General features: G+C 33.3%; 1 protein-coding gene across 12 annotated transcripts in view; it reads right to left on the bottom strand.

The window, feature by feature from the left end:
* LOC129906890 (protein Fe65 homolog) overlaps window positions 1-26,041 on the bottom strand; it is a 359,219-nt gene that overhangs the window by 41,331 nt on the left and 291,847 nt on the right. For all 12 annotated transcript variants that reach the window (XR_008770866.1, XM_055982875.1, XM_055982874.1 and 9 more), the window contains one exon: window positions 16,142-16,344. Coding sequence is in view for 11 of the 12 variants with exons in the window: in XM_055982875.1 (XP_055838850.1) it covers window positions 16,142-16,344 (203 nt within the window). In the remaining variant the exon portion in view is untranslated. The remainder of the gene's footprint in view (window positions 1-16,141; window positions 16,345-26,041) is intronic.

Genomic DNA, 26,041 nt, shown 5'->3' with positions numbered 1-26,041 from the left:
AAATATGAGTAGATGCGCAGAAGGATTGGTTTTCAGGTTCTTGCTCACTTTTCAGTTGTTCTTCGTTGAGCAATTTTTTATCTCGCACACGCGCGTGCCGGCTGACATGGAAATGTATTTACTTACAATATATGGAATGTTTAGGTTCTTATCTATATGTTGTTTGAGGATGGACTCGATATCAATCCAATTTACTTTCAACACCTTTTTAATAAAGATTTTTTTAGAGTCACCAATGCAATGAACTCAGTTGAATCGATTTTGTTTTTTATTTACCTATACCTACATTATTAGGAAACAAAAATAAGGCAGCATTAATAACACTGGTCAACAAAATTGAACTTTTTTTTGCCACAAGAACCAAAATATACTTTTCTATAGGTTTTTGATATGCTGAACTCGAATCTGAAGTCAAAAAAAATTTGATTGGCCTCCGTTTTTGAAATATAACCGTTATAAAATGCTGAAAAACGTCATTTTGGCTCTTTTCTAGCTTATGTTTTTATGTGGGGTAATTCATTATAAACAAATTTGTTGCCAATAGCATTTTTCTGATTGCGCATTCGAGTTCAGCAACTCAAAAACCTTTAAAAAAGTATATTTTGGTTCTTGTGGCAAAAAAAGTTTAATTTGTTTGGCCAGTGCTATTTCTGAGTCAAAGACCACTCCTTAAATTTTAAATATCTCGGGAAGTAAAAAAGATATCGGAAAGATTTAAACATTTTTTGAAAGAATAAAACCAGTTCTTATAGGAACCGTTACAAATTTTTTCATAAGGAACTACCCCACATAAAAACATAACCTCGAAAACAGCCAAAATGACGTTTTTCGGTATTTTCTAACGGTAATATTTCAAAAACGGAGGCCAATAAACATTTTCTGACTTCAGATTCGAGTTCAGCATATCAAAAACATATAGAAAAGTATATTTTGGTTCTTGTGGAAAAAAGCTTGTTGACCAGTGTAACTTATAAGTTACTTTTTTTTAAACCTTGAAATTAATTTTTCAACTATGTAATCAAAGTTTAGGGAAGTTTTCAAAAATTATTTTCAAGCTCAACACTTTGAAAAAAAAAATGATCTATTTTTTCAAACTGATATTTTATTTATAAATTCAGATAGGCATTAGCTACTTTTTTGCTTGTTTCCTCAGTAGGTGTAATTTTAAAAACTTTGTTTTTGCTAAGGAAACATACTGAGCATCTTCACCTATTCAAAACTATTTCTATAAATACCATCAGGTGCATTCTAACCACAAATACACTTATATAACCCTTTACACATTCCCCCGCGAAAATATAACTATTATACCTACAAACCTACAAAAAAAAACCGAATCCGCAACATATAAACAAAGACAATGAAAAACAAAACGATATATTTATATTATATAACCCCGCACGCACGCGCGAGTGTAGTATAATAAACAATACAACCCAGAAATCAACCTAAATATAGAAATCAATCATTGTGCACAAGCACATGTCAAATGTCAATACACATTTTTACACACAAACAAATGCATACCACATATCTAATCCTTTACCTATATCCCCGCACGAGCGCACAGTGGGTCCCACCATAGGTCAAAAATAAAAAAAGTAAATGTCAATTTTTTAAAATCCAATGATTAAACAACGTTCTACAATGTCCCATCGAACCAAAACCAAAAAAAATTTGACGGTTACCCTTTTTTTCATTTCTTAATAGCCATTCAAAGTCGGTATATAAAAAAAGGTACAGTTTTTTAATCGCTGCAGTTATAAGGTGTGAACTTGCGATAGTGATAGCGGGTGTTATAAATTGTGAACAGTATTAAATTGTTATGAATATTAAACGAGAAGGTTAATACTTTCTAAAAATATAAATTATATTGTTAAATAACATTAAGGCTAATTGTAATGGGGCTCGTTAGCGAAGCAATTTTAACTATTTTTATTTAGCTCAATTTTCATTAAATTAGAGATTTAGTTGGTTTGCCTTCGAGTGCCCTCTACAATTTAAGTTCTCAAATGAAGAATACCGTCCTACCTTTCGAAATAATAGCGCCGTTTTTTCCCCTTTTTTCCCCTTTTCGAGTAATACGAGTTTAAATGACGATGGACGGAGAAAAAAAAATTAAAACGTAAAACTTAAAAAATTCCTTTTTGGCACTATTATTTTTATAAAAAACTGAACTAGAGGGTAAGGGTAAAGTGCTCGACTGACAGGCAGGTCCATTTCCGGCATTAACCATTTTTTTTATATTTTCAAAAAAAAAAAATTTTTTTACCTTTTTTTATTTTTCTTCAAAATAACCAAAATTTTAAAAAACTGACTTGATGCATTTTTTTGCAATAATAAATCATATAAAATGATAATACAGGTGTTTCATTTAAAAAAAAATGGTCATTATATTTTTGACCGCACTTTGTATGGGAGGTGACCCACTGTGGAGCGATGTGAATATTACACAATGCAAAGAATTTCGCTGACACCAAAAAAAAAAAAAACCCAAAAGTGTCAACTCGCAACCGCGGGTGCGATATTATAAACACGAAATGAATTGTTAGAAAAAAACCCAAGAGTCAACAAGAACAAAACAACCCTTTTTGAAAACAAAAGATAATGATCTTGCAAAAAATATCTACTATCTACCTACTCTCTGCAGCATCTTCATAATTTCATGAATGATTTCTGCCTGCCTGAGTGAGGAAATAGGAAACAAAAAAAAAAAGTACATATTATGTAAACACAAAAAACAAAAACAAAATATAACGAGAAAATGAGAGCGCAAGACCAAGTTTTTTTTTCAATAAATAGAAAAGAACAGAAAAAAAGAGTTCATCAGCGCCAGCTTATGCGTGGCATTCTTTTGAACTAAATTTGCATGTGTGCGTGATCAATGGAATTTTCAAAGTAAAAAAAGCTAAAATAGACACTTTTTCAACAATTTATATTAAAAATACTGTGAGCAAAAATATATATATTTTTTTTGAAACTGATTTGAAATATAATGAAAAAAAATAATAAAAATAAATTGTGGATGCTTTGACTGCCCCTTCCTCAAAAACAGAATGCAAATATTGGTTTATTAAAATCAAATTTTTAGTGTGTAAATAAAAAAAAATATTTTTTTTTGGCAAACGGGTTGCATGAACAACTTTATTAACTTCTCATTAAAAAATACAAAAACATTTTCAAAAATAATCACGCTTTGCCCCACGACCAAAATGCTAAAAAAGTGCATTTTGACACCTTTCCTTCAAATTAACCGTTCAAACTAACTTCAAATTAAATTTTAGAAATTTTATTGGATTCTCCTAATTTCCCTTTATTGTTTTCTTTTTGTTTCATCTAAAAACACTAATAAACGGTAAAGTTATTCTAAGAAGAGTGAGTAAAAAAACATGAAATTACAACAAATTAACGAAGCTTTTTTTCTAATAAAAAAAAAAAAAAAAAAATCTGTTTCGCGTACTGCATGAAAACACATTTGATCATTATAAAACAAAAAAAAAATAAATAAAAAGTTTATAAACAACGGTGCCCCAACCAAAATTCTGATTCAATCTAAATTTGCAGGAAAAGAATCATTTTCGACTCTTATAAAAATCGCACAAGAAATGTTTCTAAAATTTAAATGATGCAAAAATATTTGTACGTTTATTACCTTTTCAAAAAAGTACGTTTCATAAGATTATCTTATAAACTGCAAAAGTTATACAACAATTAGTCAACCGTCTTCCATTAAAATGCTATGGAAACCCCCCCTTAAAATTCGTGTCCGATTTTTGTAACGTGAGTTACCATCAAACTTTTATTTTTCCCAAGCAAATGTTAAAAATAAAGTAAATTTTTTTAATTAATTATTAAAGTAATAGTTATGCTCCATTCATGGATAGTAATTTCGTATCAATTTACATTAAAATTGACAAAAAAAAAATTTTTTATGTGTTGAAAATTTTTGTGAATGTAACGTGAGTTACCATGGAATTGCCCATATGTACGCAATAAACAAATATGTAGTATATGTCTTAAACACAGTGCAGAAACCAAATGCTACTCTCAAATAAAATGTAAGAAGTGTAATAAATCACATAACACTCTACTACACAACGAAAACTACCAAACGAAGAAAAGGGTCGAGGGAAATCAATACAAAAAATTGAGCCCCTCAGACAACAACAATAAAAAAGAAAAATCATTATCATCCCTGATGGTAAAGAAGATAGAGAGTCCAATGGTAATATTAGCTACAGCACAGATATCAGCCACATCGTCAAATGGTGAAACATGTCTATTTCGGGCATTGATTGATCAAGGTTCTCAAATATCAATGATATCTGAGGAAGCAGCGCAGATCCTCTCCTTGCCAAGGAAAAGAATAAGTACAGAACTAACTGGACTCTCAGATGCAGCAGTGGGTACATCAAAATCAAGAGTGTATTTAGAGATAAGACCAAGATTTATGAGCAACAACAAAATGCAAGCAGAGTTTTTGGTATTACCAACCCTTAATAAACCACTACCTGACGAATCATTTGAATTTAATAAAAATGAGTGGGAAAACTATATTCTGGCAGATCCAAACCTGAATACAAAAGATCGTATTGACATTATCATCGGAAGTGACTTATATCCAAAGCTAATTGAAGAAGGAGTAAGGAAGCACAATGGCATCGTGGCACAAAATACGATTTTCGGGTGGGTAGTTTCCGGCTCACTACACGAGAAACGACAATGTGGCAAAATCATGTCAGCGGTTACTTCATCGATGGAGAGGTTCTGGGAGATAGAAGAAATAGAAAAAGATAATGAAATATCAGAAAACGACATCTGCATGCAAGCATTTGCAGAAACAACAAAAAGAGATACGGATGGCAGATATGTAGTTATGTTGCCACTAAGAACAGATATAGAGCTTGGAGAATCTAGAAAACAAGCTTTAGCTAGATTTTTACAGTTTGAGAAAAAGATTAATAACAAAATAAAAATCGACTACATACAGTTTATGCGAGAATACGAAAACCTGGGCCACATGGTCAAGGTAGACAAACAACACGAAAATATGGGTAAATACTATCTACCGCACCATGCAGTTGTGAAAGATACAAGCCTAACAACAAAAACAAGAGTTGTATTCGATGCCTCAGCGAAGACGTCCAACGGATACAGCCTTAATGACGCAATGATGATTGGCCCTAGACTGCAAAACAATATCTTTGACATCATCATCAAATGGAGGCAATGGAAATTTGTAGTTACGGCAGATATCGAGAAAATGTACAGACAGATCAACATAGCTGAAGAACATCAAGATTATCATCGAATATTTTGGAGAGAACAACCAAAAGACAATATAAGAGAATATAAACTGACAACAGTTACGTATGGAACAGCAGCAGCTCCATTCTTAGCTGTCCGAACATTGCAAGAAGTCGCAAACCAATGCAAAGACAAAGACAAAAGAATAAAAGAAATCATAAGAGAAGAATTTTACGTTGACGACTTAATGACAGGTGCCAACAACGAAGACGAATGCAGATACATAATAAGAGCAGTAAGTGAAAATCTTTCAAATGCTGGTTTTCAATTACGAAAATGGTCTTCAAACAATCAAAATTTGCTGACTGGCATAATGTCGAATGATGAGCAAAAAATAATTAATGTCAAAGAAGGCGACACTATGAAAACATTGGGACTTCACTGGGATCCAGATCAAGATGAGTTCCGATTTGTTATAGATTCATCTAAATTGTGCATTTCAAAAACCAAAAGAAATGTGTTATCAAATATTGCAAAAATATTCGATCCTATTGGATGGCTTGCTCCAGTTACGATAAGAGCGAAAATATTCATACAAAGATTGTGGCAATCAAACTATGACTGGGATGATGAACTTGATGAAATCATGAAGGCAGAATGGATGACCTTTCAACAAAACTTACAAGAAATCAAATTAATTAAAATCCCACGATGGATATTTAATGACGAAGCAGGTCCAATAGAAATACATGGATTTGCGGATGCTTCAGAAAAAGCATATGCAGCTGTCATATATGTTAAAACAAATATGACAATTAAAATACTAACAGCCAAAACCAAGGTGGCACCCATCAAAAATAAAAAAACTCTTCCCAAATTAGAGTTATGTGCAGCTCAACTACTTGCAAGGTTACTCAACAAGATAAAAAAGTATTTCTCAAATGATACAAAATACTATGGGTGGAGTGACTCCACTATTACTTTGTGGTGGATAAAAAACAACAAGAGCAAAGAAAAGTTTATACGAAGCAGAGTAGCTGACATCAAGAGTCTAATGGATAAAATCGAATGGCTGCATTTAAATTCGAAAGACAACCCAGCCGATGTTGCATCACGTGGCATATGCCCTTCAAAAATTGCTGCACACGAACTATGGTGGACAGGTCCGCAGTGGCTGAAACAATCAAAACATCATTGGCCGCAACAGCAACACTTGGCACCATCAACAGATTTAAGAACGATGTCAACATTACAATGCAAGAAACATTTTGTATCGAATTTAATCGAACGATTATCGAACATCAACAAAATTGAGAAAAGTGTTGCATATGTGCTTCGTTTTATTCGGTGGTTTCGATACAAACAAATAACGCCAGGATCAATAACTGTATCCGAACTGTCACAGGCGAGAATTTTAATCATCAAACAACAGCAAAAAATTCAATTTTGCAATGAATTACAAAAAATTGAAAACAAAAAGGATATTCCTTTGAGCAGCAAAATAATTCAAATGAAACCTTACCTAGATGATGAAGGAATCTTAAGAGTGGGTGGAAGGCTTAAGTATGCAAGGTTACCTTTGAACCAGAAACACCCAATAATACTGGATAAATGTAAACTAGCCAGTTTAATCGTTAAAGAAGCACATGCAGCTACACTACATGGTGGAAATTCGGTGATGGAAGCATATATTAAAAGAAGATACTACATAATTGGTATCAAAACACTAATAAGAAGATGTTGTCGTAGTTGTCCGATTGGTATTCGATACAACAGTAGCGGTGCGAACCAAATAATGGGAGATCTACCAAAGCAAAGAACTACAGTTTCTCCACCATTTCTACATGTTGGGGTCGACTATGCTGGACCAATATTGATGCGAACATCAAGAGGTCGAGGACAGAAAGCGTACAAGGGCTACATAGCAGTTTTTGTATGCATGGCTACTAAAGCCATTCATTTAGAACCAGTGAGTGACCTTACAACAGAAGCATTCAGGGCAGCTCTAAGAAGATTTTTTGCAAGACGTGGCAAAAGTGCTCATATATATTCAGACAATGGGTCTAATTTCATTGGAGCGAATCGATGTTTAGACCAAGAATTCAAGAACGCCATCAAAAACAACGCGTCACTCGCTTCAAGGTTAGCTGAAGACAAGGAGGAATGGCATTTCATCCCACCCGCAAGTCCTCACTTTGGAGGGCTTTGGGAAGCAGCCGTCAAATCAATGAAACACCATTTAAAACGAATAATGGGAGAATCTAAATTAACATTTGAAGAGATGACAACATTGCTATGTCAGATAGAAGCAATATTAAACTCACGTCCCTTATGTGCGATGGGTAATGACATAGACAGCATTGATGTATTATCACCTGGACATTTTTTGGTGGGACGTCCTTTATTGGATTCCCCTGAATCAGGAGAACTTGAAAAAATTGGGTCCCTAGATCGCTGGAAACTGGTGCAAAAATTAAAACGAGACTTTTGGCAAAAATGGAAGGACGAATACTTGGTGTCTCTTCAAAAACGTACCAAGTGGAAGTCTGAAAAGAAGAATCTGGAGGAAGGTGCAATCGTTATTATTAAAAACGAAAATACCCAACCGTCGAGGTGGCCCATGGGACGCGTTGTTGAAGTCCACAAAGGGTCAGACGGCAATGTACGAGTCGTTACACTAAGAACAAAGGACGGACTCTACAAAAGACCAATACATAAATTATGTCCACTCGAGACTTCTGAAGAAGAATCGGAGAGTAAAATTTCACAGCAAACATGCCAGCTCACCCGTTTAAAAGAATATAATGGATCAAAAAACACACAAGTTAATGGAATTAAATTTTTGATGTTGATGTTATTAGTATTAATTGCATTTGGACGAGCAAAGAGTTCAACAACCAATATGAGCACAACACCTGATATGACAATTAAAAACTTAGACGAAAATGTGGGAATTTACTTAGACCCAATCGGAAAAATGGATGTGGTGGCATCAAAATGGAGACTTGTAGTTTACTACGATTTAGATTCATATATTGAAGAAACCAATAATATTTCAAGCTACATAACTAAACTACAAGACAAGTGTTCCAAAATGTTCTACTTCAGCGAGCAGTGCAGTTTAATAACAGCAAACTTAAAGAGAAGATATGAAGTACTGTCTGAAAATAACAAACTATTAATAATAACCAACAGGGTAAAAAGAGCTCCACTTGAATTTGTTGGTTCACTCTACCACATTTTATTCGGTATTATGGACAGTGATGACAGAGAATCTTTAGAAGAAAACATGAAAAATCTTTTGGACAACCAGCATGAACTGGATGGCTTAAACAAGAGGCAAACATCACTGGTAAATGCTACAGTAAATGTCTTAAAGAAAACGACAGACGAAGTAAACGACCAATTTGTAAGAATCAATGGTCAAATTAATGAAATACGCAATACGACACTTCAAGCTCATAATGCATACAAAGCAGGAATGATATTTCAGTTAGCAGCAATGCAACTTGATGCAATGTTAAGTGAATGTAATGATGTGCAAATGGCAGTTATAAGCATCCTCATTGATGTTAATAATCACCATATAAATCCGTTGTTATTAAAACCATCCCAACTACAAGAAGAGATTCACAAGATTCGGAATAAAATCTTAGGGAAGTTTCGTTTACCTGGTGATGGTACAAAAAATGGATTGAAAGAAACATTTCGCCAAATGAAAGCGAGGGGATTCATACTTGGCCGGCGTTTAGTAATAGACGCGGAGATTCCACTACTTCACTCAGAAGCATCGGACGTTTTTCGGGTAATTGACTTGCCAATACGTCAGGGAGATATTATTGTGACACCAAAAATATACACCGAAATACTTGTCTTCAACTTCCAATTAGACGCATACAATCTAATGAGTCAGGCACAACTAAATCTCTGTCTAAAAAACGAAGAAACGCACTATATTTGCCATGGTAATTGGTCATGGAAAACTGCAGCAGATGGATCATGTGAAAGCAAAAACAGCAAGCTGTCATTTTGAACGAGTTGGTCAGCAAGACAAATGGATTCAGTTGACTAAACCAAATACATGGTTGTTTAAACAATTTACGACCACGGCTATTCATATAAGCTGTGGAAATTCTGAGCACAAATTGGTTAAGCTTCCAGCACAAGGGCTTCTAACATTAAGGCCACAATGCACGGTTAGATACAACGGAGGTTTCCTTACTTCACCGCAACAAGTTAAGTCTGAAACCATCAGCCATTTCGAGGAACAGACGATATGGACGAAGGCACTGGACGAAGTTGCAGAGGAAAGAATCAAACCTATACAGGCAACGATAATAAACAACAAAAATGAACTACTCAAAATTCAACGAGACTTGGAAAGGTTTAAGAGGGAAAACATTCACCTTAAGGGCTTGGACCTTCACCACATAAGCGGTCACAGCGGATTTATATTAAGTTGCATTTTGGTTATTATTTTAGTAATCTATATAGTACGAGGCATAATATTCAGGAAAAGAATTTTAGCCCTTTCTGTTGGCCCGCAGAATGTTCAAACATTATGAACATAACAAATCTATAGATAACCCAATGTGTATGTGAAATAAAGATAAGACAGATTACCCTAAGCATACACTGACGGTTATCTACAGATAATTTACATAAGTAAGAATAGATTGATAAGAACATAGACATTAAGAATAGAAGATAAGACTAGAAAATTGTATATATATAGTAGGAACGTAGTGAAATAAAATTAGTATTCATTCGACTTTACAACCGAGTTTTACTCAATCATTGTCATTTTAAACAAATTTTGTAGTTAATAACCGTTCTACACTGTGTAAATCTTGAACCTAGTAAAAATAAACAGAAACCACTTTGATTTAACTGTTTTTCGGAATGATGTTTCGTTGAAAGCCATCATTTTCAAATGTATTTTTTTTTTTTCAAAATTGAATCAACGTTGAACATACTATATTTTACATTGCGAGTGCAGTTGAATGTTTTTATCAAAATCGCAGGGACCGGTTTGGAGAAAATTACCTATATTTTTACAAAATTCTTACGTGGAAGGTACCTTAATTTATGGTTCAACTGTACTTAAAGTACGAAAATAATTCAGAAATGTTTTTTTTCCACATTCGTGTTTTGAGTAGAACTTGAATGGTGCCATTCACTTAAAAAAAACTTTGAAGTTTCGATTACATCGATGTTTCCAAGAGCGATGTTTTCAGCATAATTATTTTTTTTGCGGAAACATCAAACCATAAATATTTTTTTCTATAAAAAAGTACCGAGTAAAAATAGTATAGTTATATGTTTAATACGCATTTTGAGAAATGTGATCTCTGAAAGCAAAAGTTGGCTTTAAAAAGAAAAATATGTACAAATTAAAAAATACATAGGTATGTTTAGGATGAAATAAATTTCCTCCACACAGGTTTGTTAGAAAGAAAAGCGTACCTATATCTTCTTAAACCAAAATATCGTTATTAAGTTATTGCGATTATGTAGATATGATAAAGCGTTCGTGGATCGAGATACATGTAATCATGTAGTAGTTATTATATCATGGAAAATTATATGATTTTTCAGGTTTTAAAAGTTTTCATTAAAAAAATGTGTAAGAAAACAAAATTTTTTTTTTTCATGGCCTCGTTATATTTACAACTAAAAACGACTTCTTGCTAATATGCCCATGAATCATTTCCTAAAGCATAGTCATAACAATAAAGAAACCCTTCTTATGGTTTAAAAGCTCGTTTCCACCTTTTTGCCTCATAATTTTCTGTTTTTCATCTGAGGTTTTGGGGTGGGTCATGACCCCCACGACCATTTGGGCGCCCTACTTTTATTTTGGGCCCCTGATGCATCATTTGTTGGTTGCTAAGATCATTCATGTATCATTTTTAGGGGCCCTAAGACAATTATTATTTATTTTTTGGGGCCCTGACGTAATATATATATTTTTTTTTATGGAATATTATGTGGCTGACAACCAATTCGTTTTGCATTACACTGAAGAATATAATTTGTCTCTCTTGTGTCCAAAGTGATTAATTTTATAAGTTCCCTTCTTTGCATTGTCTCCAGTGGGGGCCCTGGCGTGTTGGGGGCCCCGGGGCACCACCCTGCTTGCCCCAATGGTGTGTACGCCCCTGCCCAAGGTATAAACCCACAAATGGTATATACCGGGTATTTGCCCATCACTAGACACCAATAGGATGCAACCGCTAATTCTTTGTCTTAAAAATAAAGAAACTACATACATTTATTACAAACCGTTTCGTTCAATCGTTCTATTGGTAGGGGAGCCCAGGAAGGGATTTCGCGCGTTACTCGACCACGTCAGAAAATCATATGGGGAGAAAGCTTGTACTCAGTAATGTACTCCTACCAAATAAAAAAGCTTGATACAGTGGTGTTCTTTCGGAAACACTCGAGCGCGTCAGATTAAGGAATGGTTAAGTACATCCAGAAAAGTGTATATTTCAATAATCTGACAATTTGAGCGTGGCATAAGAAAATGGGGGAGGCACGTTAAAAAAAAACTCCACCTCGAAATACTCGAGCGCGATAATTTTTTTTTTTTATTCTGAAGGGAATTTTATCAGGAACACGAAAAAAATATAATCATGGGGCAATTTAGCCAAATCCATCCATAAAGCATGAAAGTACAGTTAAAAAAAAACAATTTATTGGTTCATGTTTCTGAATTTTTAACGTGTTTGTCGAAATATCTAATTCCCACTATTTACTTACACTTATTATCTGGATACGGATTGACTTAAAAAAATCAAAAGAATTCATAAAATTTGATAAAAAGAACGTGCCAAAGGGAATAAGCTCCAAACGGCGTTTTCTATGGATCTTTGATTTTATGGATCTATGATTCGCGTAAAACGTGTAAGAACTTATCTATAAATGTTTAATTTGTCATCAAAACCATAAATTAAATGAATCATTGGCTTTTTGGGACCAATTGCAGATTTTACTGTCTCTTCGAAAAAAACACCCTTTCACCAAAATTTTTGTTATGAAAACTCTTTATTCTTGCTTTCTATCCCAAAATCAATGTTTTTACCGAATTTCATTAGGGTGACCCATTATTTTTGTTTCCACTCAAAAAAACACCCTTTAAACCATGATATTTTCATAGACCCTTTAGATTGTAGTTTCTTATCTTAAAAGTAACATAATTACTGAATTTCAATAGGGTACCACTAATATTACTCTTGTATCACACACCTTTTCAAATATACCCATATTTTCTTTACTTAAAAAAAACACCCTTTCACATAAACAAAATGTATAGACTTACATTATTCGTAATTCCCATGGAAAAGAGAACATATTTAATGAATTTTGTAAGGGTACCATTTATACCATTGATTTTATCGGACTTATCGCGGATTTTTCCCTATTTCCCAAAAAAACACCCTTTAACCTAAAATATTTGTATAGACTGTTCGGGTTCTTGGTTTCTGTTATTAAAAGAAACATTTTTACCAATTTTCATCATCGAGTAAAATGATCGTGAACAAAATGTTTATGATCAATGTGATCCAAATTACTCGAACTGGAAAGGAAATGTTCATAGTGTTCGAGGGTGGTTTTTCTTGTAGCATAAATAAAAGAGAATCAGTTTGGTACACAAAAGCAAGTTACATTTGTTTTATTTAAATTAATTAATTTGACAAGATAATGAAATGAAGAAAAACATATTAGAATAAAATTAAATTAAATACAGAAAAAAAAGAAAAATTAAATAAAACTTAATTGCTAGATACAAAAATTTTTATTTATTAATTATGAAAAAAAATATATTTAAATTGGATTTATCTTTGAGTTTGAATTCGCAATCATCAAATTACTTACAGTTTCTGGGTTCAACCTCGATCGTTTTTCTGTAATTATATTTCCAGCCTGTGAAAATGCATTTTCACACCACCATTGAAGAATATCCACAGGGCCTTTCGAATTAAACTGAATGTATCTTTCTATTTCAATATCAATCGTTGTTGTATTTTCATTCAAAAGGTTCGTCGTTGTTTTAAAATTTTTCTTTACTTTTTTGCGCGATCTGCATACCACAAAGTTTGGTATAGTATCACCATTTTGATTTTTTATTTCGCCAAAAGTCCCCCATACCTTACTTCGGCAGTTTATTTTGTCGCAAATAGAAAATATATTATTATTAACATTTAAGCTAGTACTTTGTTCTTCCATTGTTTTTTATAAAACTATTACTTTTTTAAATGAACTCAGAAGATTAATATTTAAATATTGTTCTCGCAAGAAATCAGCTTTTGAACTAAAATATTTCATTCATAACTTTCCCTTTAACCCTTTCATGCTGATTTGTATTTTCCCCAATATACCTAACCGAAAAAATAGTAATTTGTTTTAAAAACAATCAGCCCAAATTGTATTATTGCATATTTTTTAGGGACAGTTTCTACTACGCACCTACCTGCACAAATTAACTGGGCATTCCCCACTATTTGTATTGTTACCTAACGACTAATTACTTTTTTATTTACTCAGGCATTGAAAATCCCTTTCTAAAACCACAATTGTTAAATTAAAATAACCTGCTTTAAATGCAGTTGTACCGCAAACAACTAACCCTCAAAATCTAATTAAAAAAAAAATATGCAACAGGTACCTATAGGACGTAGAAATTGGAAGTGCTTGTTTTCATTATTCAAACTGTTCATGATTTTTCGATCACGTTCGAACACTTCGATCACTTTCGATCATTTCGAGTAAAGCCTAGTGTTTATGAACAGTCGATCTGTTTACGAGTAATTTTGTTCGTGGGTATTGAGAATCGAGTATACTCATGAGTTCAAACAATTTGTATGGTTTTGTTTGTGAGTGTTTTTGTTTATGAGTAAGATGATTTACGAGTATAGAGAGAAAACGATCGAGCACGAACGATCATTTTTAAAAATTGAAATTGCTCGAACAGGTTGGAACATACACATTTGGATCTCTGGTCCCCATGACGCTCAAGTAACTGCAAATTTATACGAGCGTATTTTTAAGAATGTTGGCCACCTAGGTTTCTACAGATTTATTTTATACCACAGGTGTTTAAAATTTTTCATAAAATAATTTTTTTACATTTTGCATCGAAAAACAGATTTCAAATTTTTTTTAAGGAAAATGTGCAATAGCTATGAAATTTTTAAAGTGTTTATGTACTCATGCAATTATTGTAGAAAATTATAAAAAAAAAATAAATAAAATTCATTCAATCGTGGTTGTAGTGAACGAAATCATAAGATGATAAAATTTAAAATACACTGAACTATCAGCTATTAGCCGTTTAAGGGTTGTCCATTCTCTATCGGACAGGGTGTCCCTATTCTAAACAACAGGGTGTCGGACCTATTCTAAACAAAAATTCCCAGGGAAATGGTTTCGGGAGAAGTTCCCCAATCGGAAAAATGGTGAAAATTTACATTTTTTTTTGCTTTCCCCATTTTCTGAATCATTGAAGAACGAAATTCAAGCCAAAAAAATAATGAAATTTCAAGAACTTTTCAGTTGGGAGTTATTTTCAGAATAGGCCTGATTATGACGATTACAACTCAACTTCAACTTTTTGAATCGTTATACCCATAAACAAAAAATACCAAGACTGGAAACTCGGCGGTCAACTGACGTTTGCCTACAAGCTGCGAGGTGTGGTGAATGTCGTGAACCTATCGTTGTGTTCGTGTTGGATGTGTGGTGAATGTCGTGAATCTATAAATGTGTGCGTGTTAACGTCATTTACCAACGTGGTGGCTTTCACATATATTCACAGACAACACTGTACACAAAAGGGTTTTGGGGGGAAAGACGTACGAAAGTTTCCAGTCTTGGTGTTTTTTGCTTATGGTTATACCTAAGAAACGGTGGGTAAAAAAAAACGGTAGTAGGAAAAAAAGTGTCATGACACTTTTTATATATAATAATCTGGTCTACAATTCTCGCATTGAATTTGTTTGATAAGACTTACCGTTTTCCTGAAAATCGTGAAAAACCAGTTTTTGTGACCTTTGACCCCAAGTAAATTTTTTCCAGGTCTCGGATTGATGAGGACTTTTTAGATTTAATGGTGTTTCCAACAATCCTACCAACTTTCAGCTTGCTGGGAATTTATGTAACCTCACCCCCTTATTTTAGTCTAATTTGACCCGACTATACTGGGCAATTGCGAGGCACTGATGCGTAATGCACCAATAGTCCAGTCATTTTATATATTTGGAAATGCAAAATGACCGAGGAAGCTAAATTTTGGATATGTTGTAGGGGATGCTTAAAAAAGCTTAACTTGAAGTTTTCGACCAAGATTTCTCCGCCATTTTGAAAAAAAGGATAAAATTGGTTTTTTGACAATAACTCGGCTACGCGATACGAAAATTTTATAAGAAGCTTTTTTATAGCTCCTACCATGTTCCACAATTCATGTTTACACGTTTTTTGCGTATCATGAACCGTTTTCGAGATATCGATCAAAAAAGTCAAAAATTTAGGACCAAAAAACCAATTTTATCCTTTTTTTTCAAAATGGCGGAAAAAGCTCATAAGAAATCTTGGTCGAAAACTTCAAGTTAAGCTTTTAAGCATCCCCTACAACATATCCAAAATTTAGCTTTCTCGGTCATTTTGCATTTCAAAGCCACTTTTTTCCGACGAAATGACTGGCCTACATAGATACCTTGGTCAGCACCAGGTGGTAGTTTAAGATCTTCCGTCTCCTAAATACTCCAAACAAATTGAATAAATGAAAGATATCAACCTGTACGGACACCGTGTTGTAAGAAGTTACTCACTAGACCTTGAAGATCCTAGTGCTCTATACCTACATTCATTCATACAATAAAATATAAATTACCTTTGAACTGCGCACTGTTATCATGCTCGGGGCAATAACAACGTTAACATTCTCCCAATCTTCATTTCTTGATTCTGATATAACACTATTTATTGCTTCATTGATAATTTCCATTCCTGTTGGTCGAGAAACATCTTTACATCCCACGTACAAAGCCTTCAATATTTTTTTTGGCTCCTCCATTGGAATGGGAAATGATTGCGCTGAATAAAACAGAAATTAAAACATTTTATAAATTTTGTTGTGTCATGTTCTCAATTAATTTATTTATTATTCATGTTAACAAAAGCCGTGTTTTATTTTCCCTGTTATCCAGATCAGATCAATGCATTAATTTGCAATGCAACACAGACAGGATTTTGCTTTGTTGTTTTAACGTAAATAAATTCAAATGATCTGGTCTGGATCACGGAAAAAATAAAACACGGCTAATATGTTTATTTCAAATCCGAAAGATTAGTTTCGGATTTGTATAGAAAAACCTAAAGGTAGGGTTGCCATACGTCCGGGTTTTCCTGGAAATGTTCTCTTTTTTGACTGTGTGGGGGAAGTCCATAAAAGTTTGTATTAGTTGTCCGGGATTATACTCTTTTCAACCCTTCAAATATCTCACTACCTGCATGCTTCTCTTCAGAGTTCATTTAAAGTGAGGCGTATTTATTTTTGTTTATTTCACAATAATTTTTGTATTACTGTTCCAATTTTATTTTTGTAAAATAAAAAATAGAAAAATTGAGCTAATAAAGCTCAATTTTTCTATTTTCTGTTCCAAAAAAATCGAAACTCAAAAATTAGCGTATTAGCTATTGCTCAGGGCCATTTGCTGGCCATTTGCTGGAACGAAACTTAATTTATGTTGAACATAAACTCTTATTCTCTACTTTTTCTTCTGCGTAAAATGTCACATAAGGATTAAGGTTGAACTTAAATGCTTGAGTTTCGATTCAGCAAACGGGTCTCAATGAATTTTCTGATCAACAAGAACAAAATTAGTCTTAGAAAATGCTAGTACATATTTACTTAAAAATCACAGTATTGCTGAGGGTCTTCGGAATTTTTTATTCAACTTTAAGTTAATAGCTACAAAATTAACATTGAACAACAAAAAAAGATTGTATCTAATGGTTCTGCAATCTTTAATATATTTATAGGTACATTTTTATAGTGAGAAGATTAATTTTCCAATTTTATTAGTAATTAAATAATCCCTTATTTTAAAACACATTGGTTTTTAACGGCATTTTATAATTCGTCGGCTAAATTCACTATTTACCGAAAATGAGTTAATGATGCAGTTTTACTAATTTGAGGGTGCTCTTTCTAAATTTGAAAACCGTTTTTGTCAAAAAAATTTCATTCCGCAAATAATATTATTAAATGGGACATAGAACAATAAAAACAGGGAAATAGCCTTTTGAAAATGAGCCCGAGTTTTCTTGATTGTTCTAAGTCCCATCATATTTTGTTCTAAGTCCACTTTTTATTTAAGGAAAAAACGTACTTGTACAGGAATTGTTCTATGTCCAATTTTGGGTTTTTAGTTTAAACAAATATTTAAAAATAGTATACACCTAATAATGAGGTAAACTTGTATATTTTATTCAAGAGAAAAAGAACAAAACTTTATAAAAAACAAGTTAGAATGGCAAACGAGCAGAAAATTGTCGCTTTAACCCTTAACCACCTACCTGCGGTCTCACAGACCGCAACGGTTTTTCAAATGCAATAATGCGATAGTGTGCATCTATGTACCTTTTCTACACCTGAAACAGCAACACGCATGAGCTTTGGGCGTTAATACGTGCACACGTTTGGCCTACGTTAGTAAAATTAATTCTTCAGCGGTCTCCGAGACCGCAGGTAGGTGGTTATGTTTTTTTTTTCGCCGTTTTCTACAAATAATTGAAGATTTATCGTATCAAGTGTAGAAATGCTTAAAATGCGAAAAACAAGATCCAGTTGTGATCCCAAAATGAAACGGGAGACAGTTTACTAATATTTCATGTACAAAAACAAAATTTTCTTGGGGTGCCCGAGCAAAATTTGCACTAATTGCAGCGAAAAATTGTGAATGTAAGTGCCTTGCAATTTTGTTGAAGATTTTTTTTTATATTCCATTCTTTATTTTTATTTAATTCTTTGATATGTTAGTTTATAAGAATAAATAGGAAGAATTCGAAATTTTAAGCTCCTACAGTAACAGAGCGCAATGTAATGTCATTGTTTGCTCTAAAAGCGCCAATATATGAAGTTTTTAATAAAATCACAAAATATTAATTTAATTTACGTTATTTTAGTCTTTAAAATAATGGTTAAATGTATTGTAAACAATATTACAGATTTTTTAAAAAATATAATACCAGAATTTGCGAGATAGAGGTAAAATTCTGTAGCGGTCTCCTGGACCGCACGTAGGTGGTTAAGTGACTGAAATAGGGGTAGGTGGTTAAGGGTTAAACCAATTTGAAAATTAAAAATCGTTCAATGTAAAATTTGCTTTTTGTGACTTAGAACAATTTTGCTTTACGGCGACGAATTATTATTTTTATTTTACTGAAAAATGCGTTGCAACTTTTTTAGCTCAAAAGATAACACTGGTCAGCAATGGATATAGAGCAAAAACCAAACCCTCCTTTTCGAGAGGAATTTTGTGTGCTGAGTCCGAATCCCCGAATCTGAAGTCAAAATTTCACTGGCACGTCTCATTTTTGAAATAATTGAATATTAATAGGACAAAAACGCGTTTTTTTGGGTACATTTGACATCGAATTACATCACCTTGTCTCAAGGCTTTTCATATTTTTTTGTGGAAAAAATAAGAATTCAAAAAAAAGTTGGGAAAGAGTTAATAATGTGATGTGTTAAGTAAAACTTAGGTAAATCTTCAAAAGATTTTTTTTTTTGTTTTTTTTTTTATAATATTATGCATTTGTTGTGTTAGACACTAATCTATTATGTCTCACACTAACCATAACCCTCCACAATAATTTAATTCATTCATAATTCAAAAATTCAAGGGCACCAAGAGTAATTCGCTTTGTAAACAAAACAAACGAATTACTCAAATTAATTGGGCCAACAACAATTGTAAACACCTGGCCAATGATTCAACTTCAATAATAAGTTGAAGCGACGGCAGGTCGACGACGATCCGGTGACAAAGCATACTGGATCGTCACAATTAAAATAAACAAAAGAAAATTGCTGATGGGTCATATTGGTTATTGAGTGTTGATGGCTCAAATTGCGTCACCAAGAAATTGAGGATGACGCAAAGTAAGGTAAAAGAAATTAAGTAGGTATAATTTAAATATAGGTTAATAAACAATAAGGTTAATAAATAATAAGCAACAAAATAAAGTATTACCCAAGATTGCGATGTAAGCAATCTTAGTTTTGTAATTGGGTAATGCTTAATACTTTATATTGTATACTTTAGTCGTATAAGTATTAGTGTGTAATATTAAAATGAAATTGTATAAATAGTATAAGAATTATTAAGAAAAGTGTCAGTCTTGATAACTACACTGGGAGGAACCTTTTTTCTCGTATCCGAATATTCTCAAGGGACCTTTATTCTCGTATCCGAATATTCTCAAAACAATAAATGTAAGAAAAGTTTACAAAGACATTAATTAATCTTTTATTTTCTCTCTTTGAGGAAGTGGGCCTTAGTTGCCTCCAAATAACTGACCCCCAGTGTGCCTAACAACTGGAAAATATGGAACTTTAGGGGAACTATCTTAAAAAGGGAGAGGAACCCATTTGTCGGGTTCACATCCCCTGCCTTTACGGCAAATCCATTTTATTAATATTCGTTATGTATGAAAGATTACATAACATGAATTGTCGCAGCCGGTAGGATGGTATGGCGTTTTGAGAGTAAACAATTGCCTTAGAAACTGAAGCATCCTCCAGCTTCAGCATGCCATCCTACGAACATACAAAAGAAAAATTTTAACTACAATTTCGTTTCCACTGACATGCTTTTATTTGAAGTCAAGTCACTTCAAACTTTTAATTTACTTCCTGATTTCAATATTTAAAAATAAAATAATAAAATAAAAAGAAAAAAAAATGAAATTTCAGAATCAAATAAAATCACTCTTTTTATAAGCAAACCAACATAAACAATAAAAAATGTCGTTAGGCTTTGAAAAACTTCTCAAGCTATCACACGGCGTTCCTGAATTTTCGGGAGGGAATGACCCAAGGATAGCACAGAAGTTACAAATTTTTTGGACATGCTTACGTCCCATTCAAAATCACATACCTAAAATAGATGAAAAACTATTCATAGAAATACTGACTACTCGGTTACGAGAGGATGCTCTTGACCTTATATCAACTTCAAAGCCCTCTACATTCAAAGCGTTTGAAGAAATCCTAAACAGAGCATATTTACCAATTGAAGATGGTAATGATCTGGTAAATAGTTTAATCACCAGTCGCAAAAGTCCATTCGAGACTTTGAATACTTTTGTAAGTAGGCTTCGACATTGGTTAATACAATGTCGAGAGGCAGCAGACATTAAGTATGGTGATCAATCTGATGTTGTAAAAAAAAACAATTAGAAGATTTTGCTAAATCAGCCCTTGCTTCCGGGATCTCAAACAAGCAATCAGGCCAATACTTGTTTACTTTAAGAAATCAATCTTTAGAAGAACTAATAAGAACCGCTTTTAGCATGGAAAAACACGTGCAGAGAGTGGAAACAATACCACTCTCACATACATCGTGCAATCACACTCAAGCGGCTGCGCCTACTTGCAATGATCTAAATATTTTATTACAAGCGAAAGAAAATATAATATGTAGCTTCTGCAGCATAAAAGGTCACACAAACAGTGAATGCCTTAAACGACAAAACACTCCAATTTGCCAACTATGTAAAAGTTATGGCCACGAGGTGGCTACTTGTAATAAAAACCACAATCAGAACTACAACACGAGTAATCAACAAAATAACTATCACAATAATCAGAGGACTCAAGATCAAAACAGATCGAACCCTTTTAGAAATGTTTATCCAAACTCTCAAAACCGAATAGAAAATAACAATGAAAACCGAGTATTCCATATGGAAACCGTTTGTGATTTTTGTGGAAGAAAAAATCACACAATCAATGAGTGTTCTTTTAGAAATAAGTGGAAAAACACCCAGTCGGGAAACTCCAACTAGTCGACCGAAAGTTTCCCCGTTCGACTTTAAATAGAATTAAGACAAATTTAGGACAATCCCATTGGAAACACCAAGTTCCAAGGAAACCTGATCCTATACAGGACTCAGAATTATTAACAGTAAATAAAAAGATAAATTTACCTTCAATAGAAATAGTAGAAACAAAACAACACGGTTATTGGTAGACACCGGCTAAGAGGTCAGTCTCTTTAAAAAAGGAGCATTAGGATATAAAACGTTCATAAACACTAAAAAGAAGTTAACCATTAACACACCTTGTGGTTCTGATCGAACATTAGGAGAATGTATAGGAAAAATTGAAATACCAACACTACCCAAATGTGAATTTCAAGTTATAGAAGATGACCTAGCCATCCCAGGTGATGGAATTCTAGGGTATAATTTTTTGGGAAAATACTGTAATGTAGATGGCCCAAACAAATTATTAACATTTTCACAAATACACAAAAGTATCACGGGAACACACGTTGGTGAAGTATTCAGTATCCCACTGCTGGAATCCGATGTAAATACAGAGAATGGGTTGCCCATTTCACACAATGGAAGTTGTTTCACGAGATATCACTCGCACGTGTATAACTCAAATGAAACACAGCAACAAACCCAAACAAGCCACAATCAAAAGGTGAGGGGTAAAGGTTCAAACACACTTAATTTGGAGAAAAAATTACTTGAAGAAAAATGTAGTTTGCGGCGCAACATTGCGACCGGCCTAGACAAAGATTCTGAAAGTTTATTGACCACCAATTTAGGTTCCTTGAGCACAACCACTAGTTTGCAATCACCAAAATCTCAATATCTGCCTCGCAAAGTGGAACAAAAAGACGATGGGCAAAAAGTTAGTGCAACTGGAGAAGAAGTAAAACTGCAGAAAGTATCATTGCGACGTGGCTCTGGTAAGCAGAAAAAACTATCTCTCAGAAAAAGGAATATCAGAACTAAAACACCTTCGTGTACCCCAAACAATGGTATTTCTTCAAAAATAGAAGAAGAAATTAGAAAAATGATGAATATAAATATTTCTGAAAATAAACATGTAAAAAATAATAAGAAAGGTCATAGGAACCAGAAGAAAATAGGTACTGCACACACAGACCACAATTTAGATAGAAAAATTAATCAAAATACACTGCAAACAGCGGACTCACAAGAAAAAGAAACAATAAATGGTTTTCACCAACAAACAAATGAAATTATAACACAAGTAGAAGAAGAAGAAGTAGAAGATGAAAACTTAGCTCAATTAATACAACCTCAAGGGTTAGGAAAGACAAAATTACAAGAAATATATAATTTAATAATAACATTATCATATACAATTTTACATACACTTATATTAATAAGCACACCTATCCAGACAAAGGTTATAACATTATTATACATATATCATTATAAATAGACTAATATTAGTAAACACATTTCTTCAGACTAGAATAGGTAAACAGAATTTACCACGTGAAAATGGCGACACATATAAAGAAAATATTAGTTTAACTTTGAAAAAGGAAATGAGAATTCCTCCCAGATCAAAAAAGATAATAGAACAGGCATGTCAAACTCAGTGGTTCCTAGGGGCCAAAACAGCGAGATCTAAATTTTGATGGGCCACAAAAAAGCTAAACTAGAACTCTTTAAAACAGATTTATAAAAATAAGAAGAATTATAACATTAATGATTTCTTCCTGATAACTAGAATCTCTTCTTTACTACCATTTTGTTTTTCACCAGACCAAGGTGTAAGTTAGGCTGGATTTTAATTCTCTTAATAGTTAAAATATTTGCTCGCATCCGAAAGTTGTATGAAATTTGCAAACGATTTTTAATTGCAGTTTTAAATTGTGCCAAATCTGACTGAAAAAGACGTATAAAATTCGGTTATATCCACTTCATAGAAATTTGGAATTTACTTCGCAGTTACATTAAAAATCGCATGCCTCCATTACTATATCATTCGACATTTATTCTAATTTTTATGAAAAAAAAAAAAAAAAAAAACAAAGAATGCCATACCTATGGCATTCATGATTTAACCTACCGTTGGATTAAATCAGAACGTTCGCTTCCTAATTCACGATATCTTATTAATTTATAACTTTTTTTTCAGGTACATTCCATGCCTGGTACGCAGATCGAGAAAAATTTAAGCATATTTCGAACTTTAATTGGTCAGAACAAACTCATAATAAGATACATTTTAGCTCCCATACAAACTGTCGAAAAATGTTTGCCGTTTTAAAATTCATCTGAGCATCTTATCTATAAATTTGTATGAGACCTAAAATTTAGCTCGAATCTGTGTGAGGGCCGCAAAGTTACTCGTTGTGGGCCGCATGCGGCCCGCGGGCCGCAAGTTTGACATGCATGTAATAGAACTACCAATACAAAATGAAGAAGCAATGATTTGTTTAGGAAAAGAAATAGAAGATGGAGTATTTTTAGGAAATTGTTTAGTTAAACATAACAAAAATAGTATATTAGTTCCAATAATAAATACAAAACAACATAAAATTAAAATACATAATATTGATTTAGAATTAGTCCCTTTAAAAAATTATAAAATACCTAATAAATCTTGATAGGAATCTTACAGATACAAACCACATTTCATGTTATTACAGAAAAACGTCAACAATTAATGAGCAAAAAAGAATAATAGAACTTAAACAGAGTTTAAATAAAGAAAAAACTTTAAATAATGAAGAAAAAAAGGCCATATTAGATCTTTGTGCACAGTACAATGACATATTCCATTTACCAGAAGACAGATTGACTCACACAAATACAATGACACATGAAATACCAATAAAACAAGATCAGGCTCCAATAAATACAAAAATGTATAGACTACCTGAAAAACAAAGAGGTATTATAAATGAACAACTTGCTGAAATGTTGGAAAACGATATAGTTCAACCAAGCAAAAGTCCTTGGAACTCACCACTTTTAGTAGTACCTAAAAAGGCGGGTCCAGACGGTGAAGCACGATGGAGAGTTGTTGTTGAATTTAGGAAACTTAACGATTGTACAATAGGGGACGCTTTCCCACTACCGCGAATAGAGGACATACTCGACCAACTAGGACATGCTAGATATTTCACTACACTGGATCTTGCAAGTGGTTATCACCAAGTACTTGTCCATCCAGAAGATAGGGAAAAAACTGCTTTCAGTACAGCGTATGGACACTATGAATTCAAACGAATGCCATTTGGACTCAAAGGAGCCCCGGCGACTTTCCAACGACTCATGAACTATATACTAACTGGACTACAAGGTTTAGAATGTTTTGTATACCTGGACGACCTAGTCGTTTATGGCAAAAATATAGAAGATCACAATACAAAATTGAGACTAATTTTTGACAGGTTGCGGGAACACAATTTAAAACTTAATGTAGAAAAATGTCAATTCCTCCGTCGAGAAGTTGTATATTTGGGACATAAGTGTTCCGCAGAAGGGGCACAGCCCGACCCCAGCAAAACAAGTTGTGTACAAAATTTCCCGGTACCCCGAACCGTTAGACAAACACAATCTTTCCTTGGTTTAGCCAACTACTACAGAAAATTCATTACAGGTTTTTCAAAAATAGCACGACCACTTTCTAACTTAACGCGAAAAGATGCAAAATTCAAGTGGACAGACAAATGTCAGGAAGCCTTCCAAAAACTTAAAGACTTATTAGTATCACCCCCTCTCCTAATTTATCCCGACTTTGAAAAAGATTTTATTCTAACTACTGATGCTAGTAATGAAGCCATTGGAGCAATACTCTCACAAGGAGAAGTAGGGAAAGATAAACCTATTGCATATGCTAGCCGAAGTTTAGACAAGACAGAACGAAAGTATTCAACTATAGAAAAGGAAATGCTTGCTACTATAGCAACGAAAAATTTTAGATGTTACCTGTTAGGTAGAAAATTCGTTGAGTATACAGACCATCAACCACTAACCGGTATTTTCAGGGTAAGGGATCCCACATCAAGACTTATTAGATTACACCACAAACTATTAGAATATAGTGAATGTACTTTAAAATATAAAGCAGGAAAAACTAACATTAATGCTGACGCACTCAGTAGAATACCAGCAAATACGTCTGACAATAAAGACAAAGACACAATGGACGAGAAAACTTGTTTGGCAGTCACAAGAGCTCAGAAAGCTTTACAAAAGACAGATGCAGAAGATAAAAACAAGGACGGAACTGACTTCGATACTAACATATATAACGATGCCAATTCTCAAAATGAGAAACAAATTATTCAATCAATCGAACCTAACAAAAATAAAGATATCACAAATACCAGAGAAAAAATAGACAATCACGAAGAAAAAATGACAATACTTAGAGATTATCACGATTCACCCTTTGGCGGACATCAAGGCGTTATTAATACATACAATAGAATCCGAAAGAAATACGTTTGGCCAAAAATGTTCAAAGACATTTCAAAATACATTAAACGATGCCCAAAGTGTCAGAAATGAAAGTGGCAAAAATGCCAATGGTAATAACGGATACTTGTGAAGTACCATTCGATAAGGTTTATTTAGACATAGTAGGACCCCTTCAAGATTCACATTTAGGAATTAAGTATATATTAACTTTTCAAGACAACCTAACTAAATTCGTAGATTTTTATGCAATACCAAATCAAGAGGCAGAAACAATTGCCCATATATTTTATGAACAAAT

The sequence above is a fragment of the Episyrphus balteatus genome, chromosome 1 (genome assembly GCF_945859705.1).
Source record: "Episyrphus balteatus chromosome 1, idEpiBalt1.1, whole genome shotgun sequence".
Lineage (NCBI taxonomy): Eukaryota > Metazoa > Arthropoda > Insecta > Diptera > Syrphidae > Episyrphus > Episyrphus balteatus.
The sequence above is the reverse complement of the archived record's forward strand: the minus strand, read 5'-3'. Positions and strand labels throughout refer to the sequence as shown.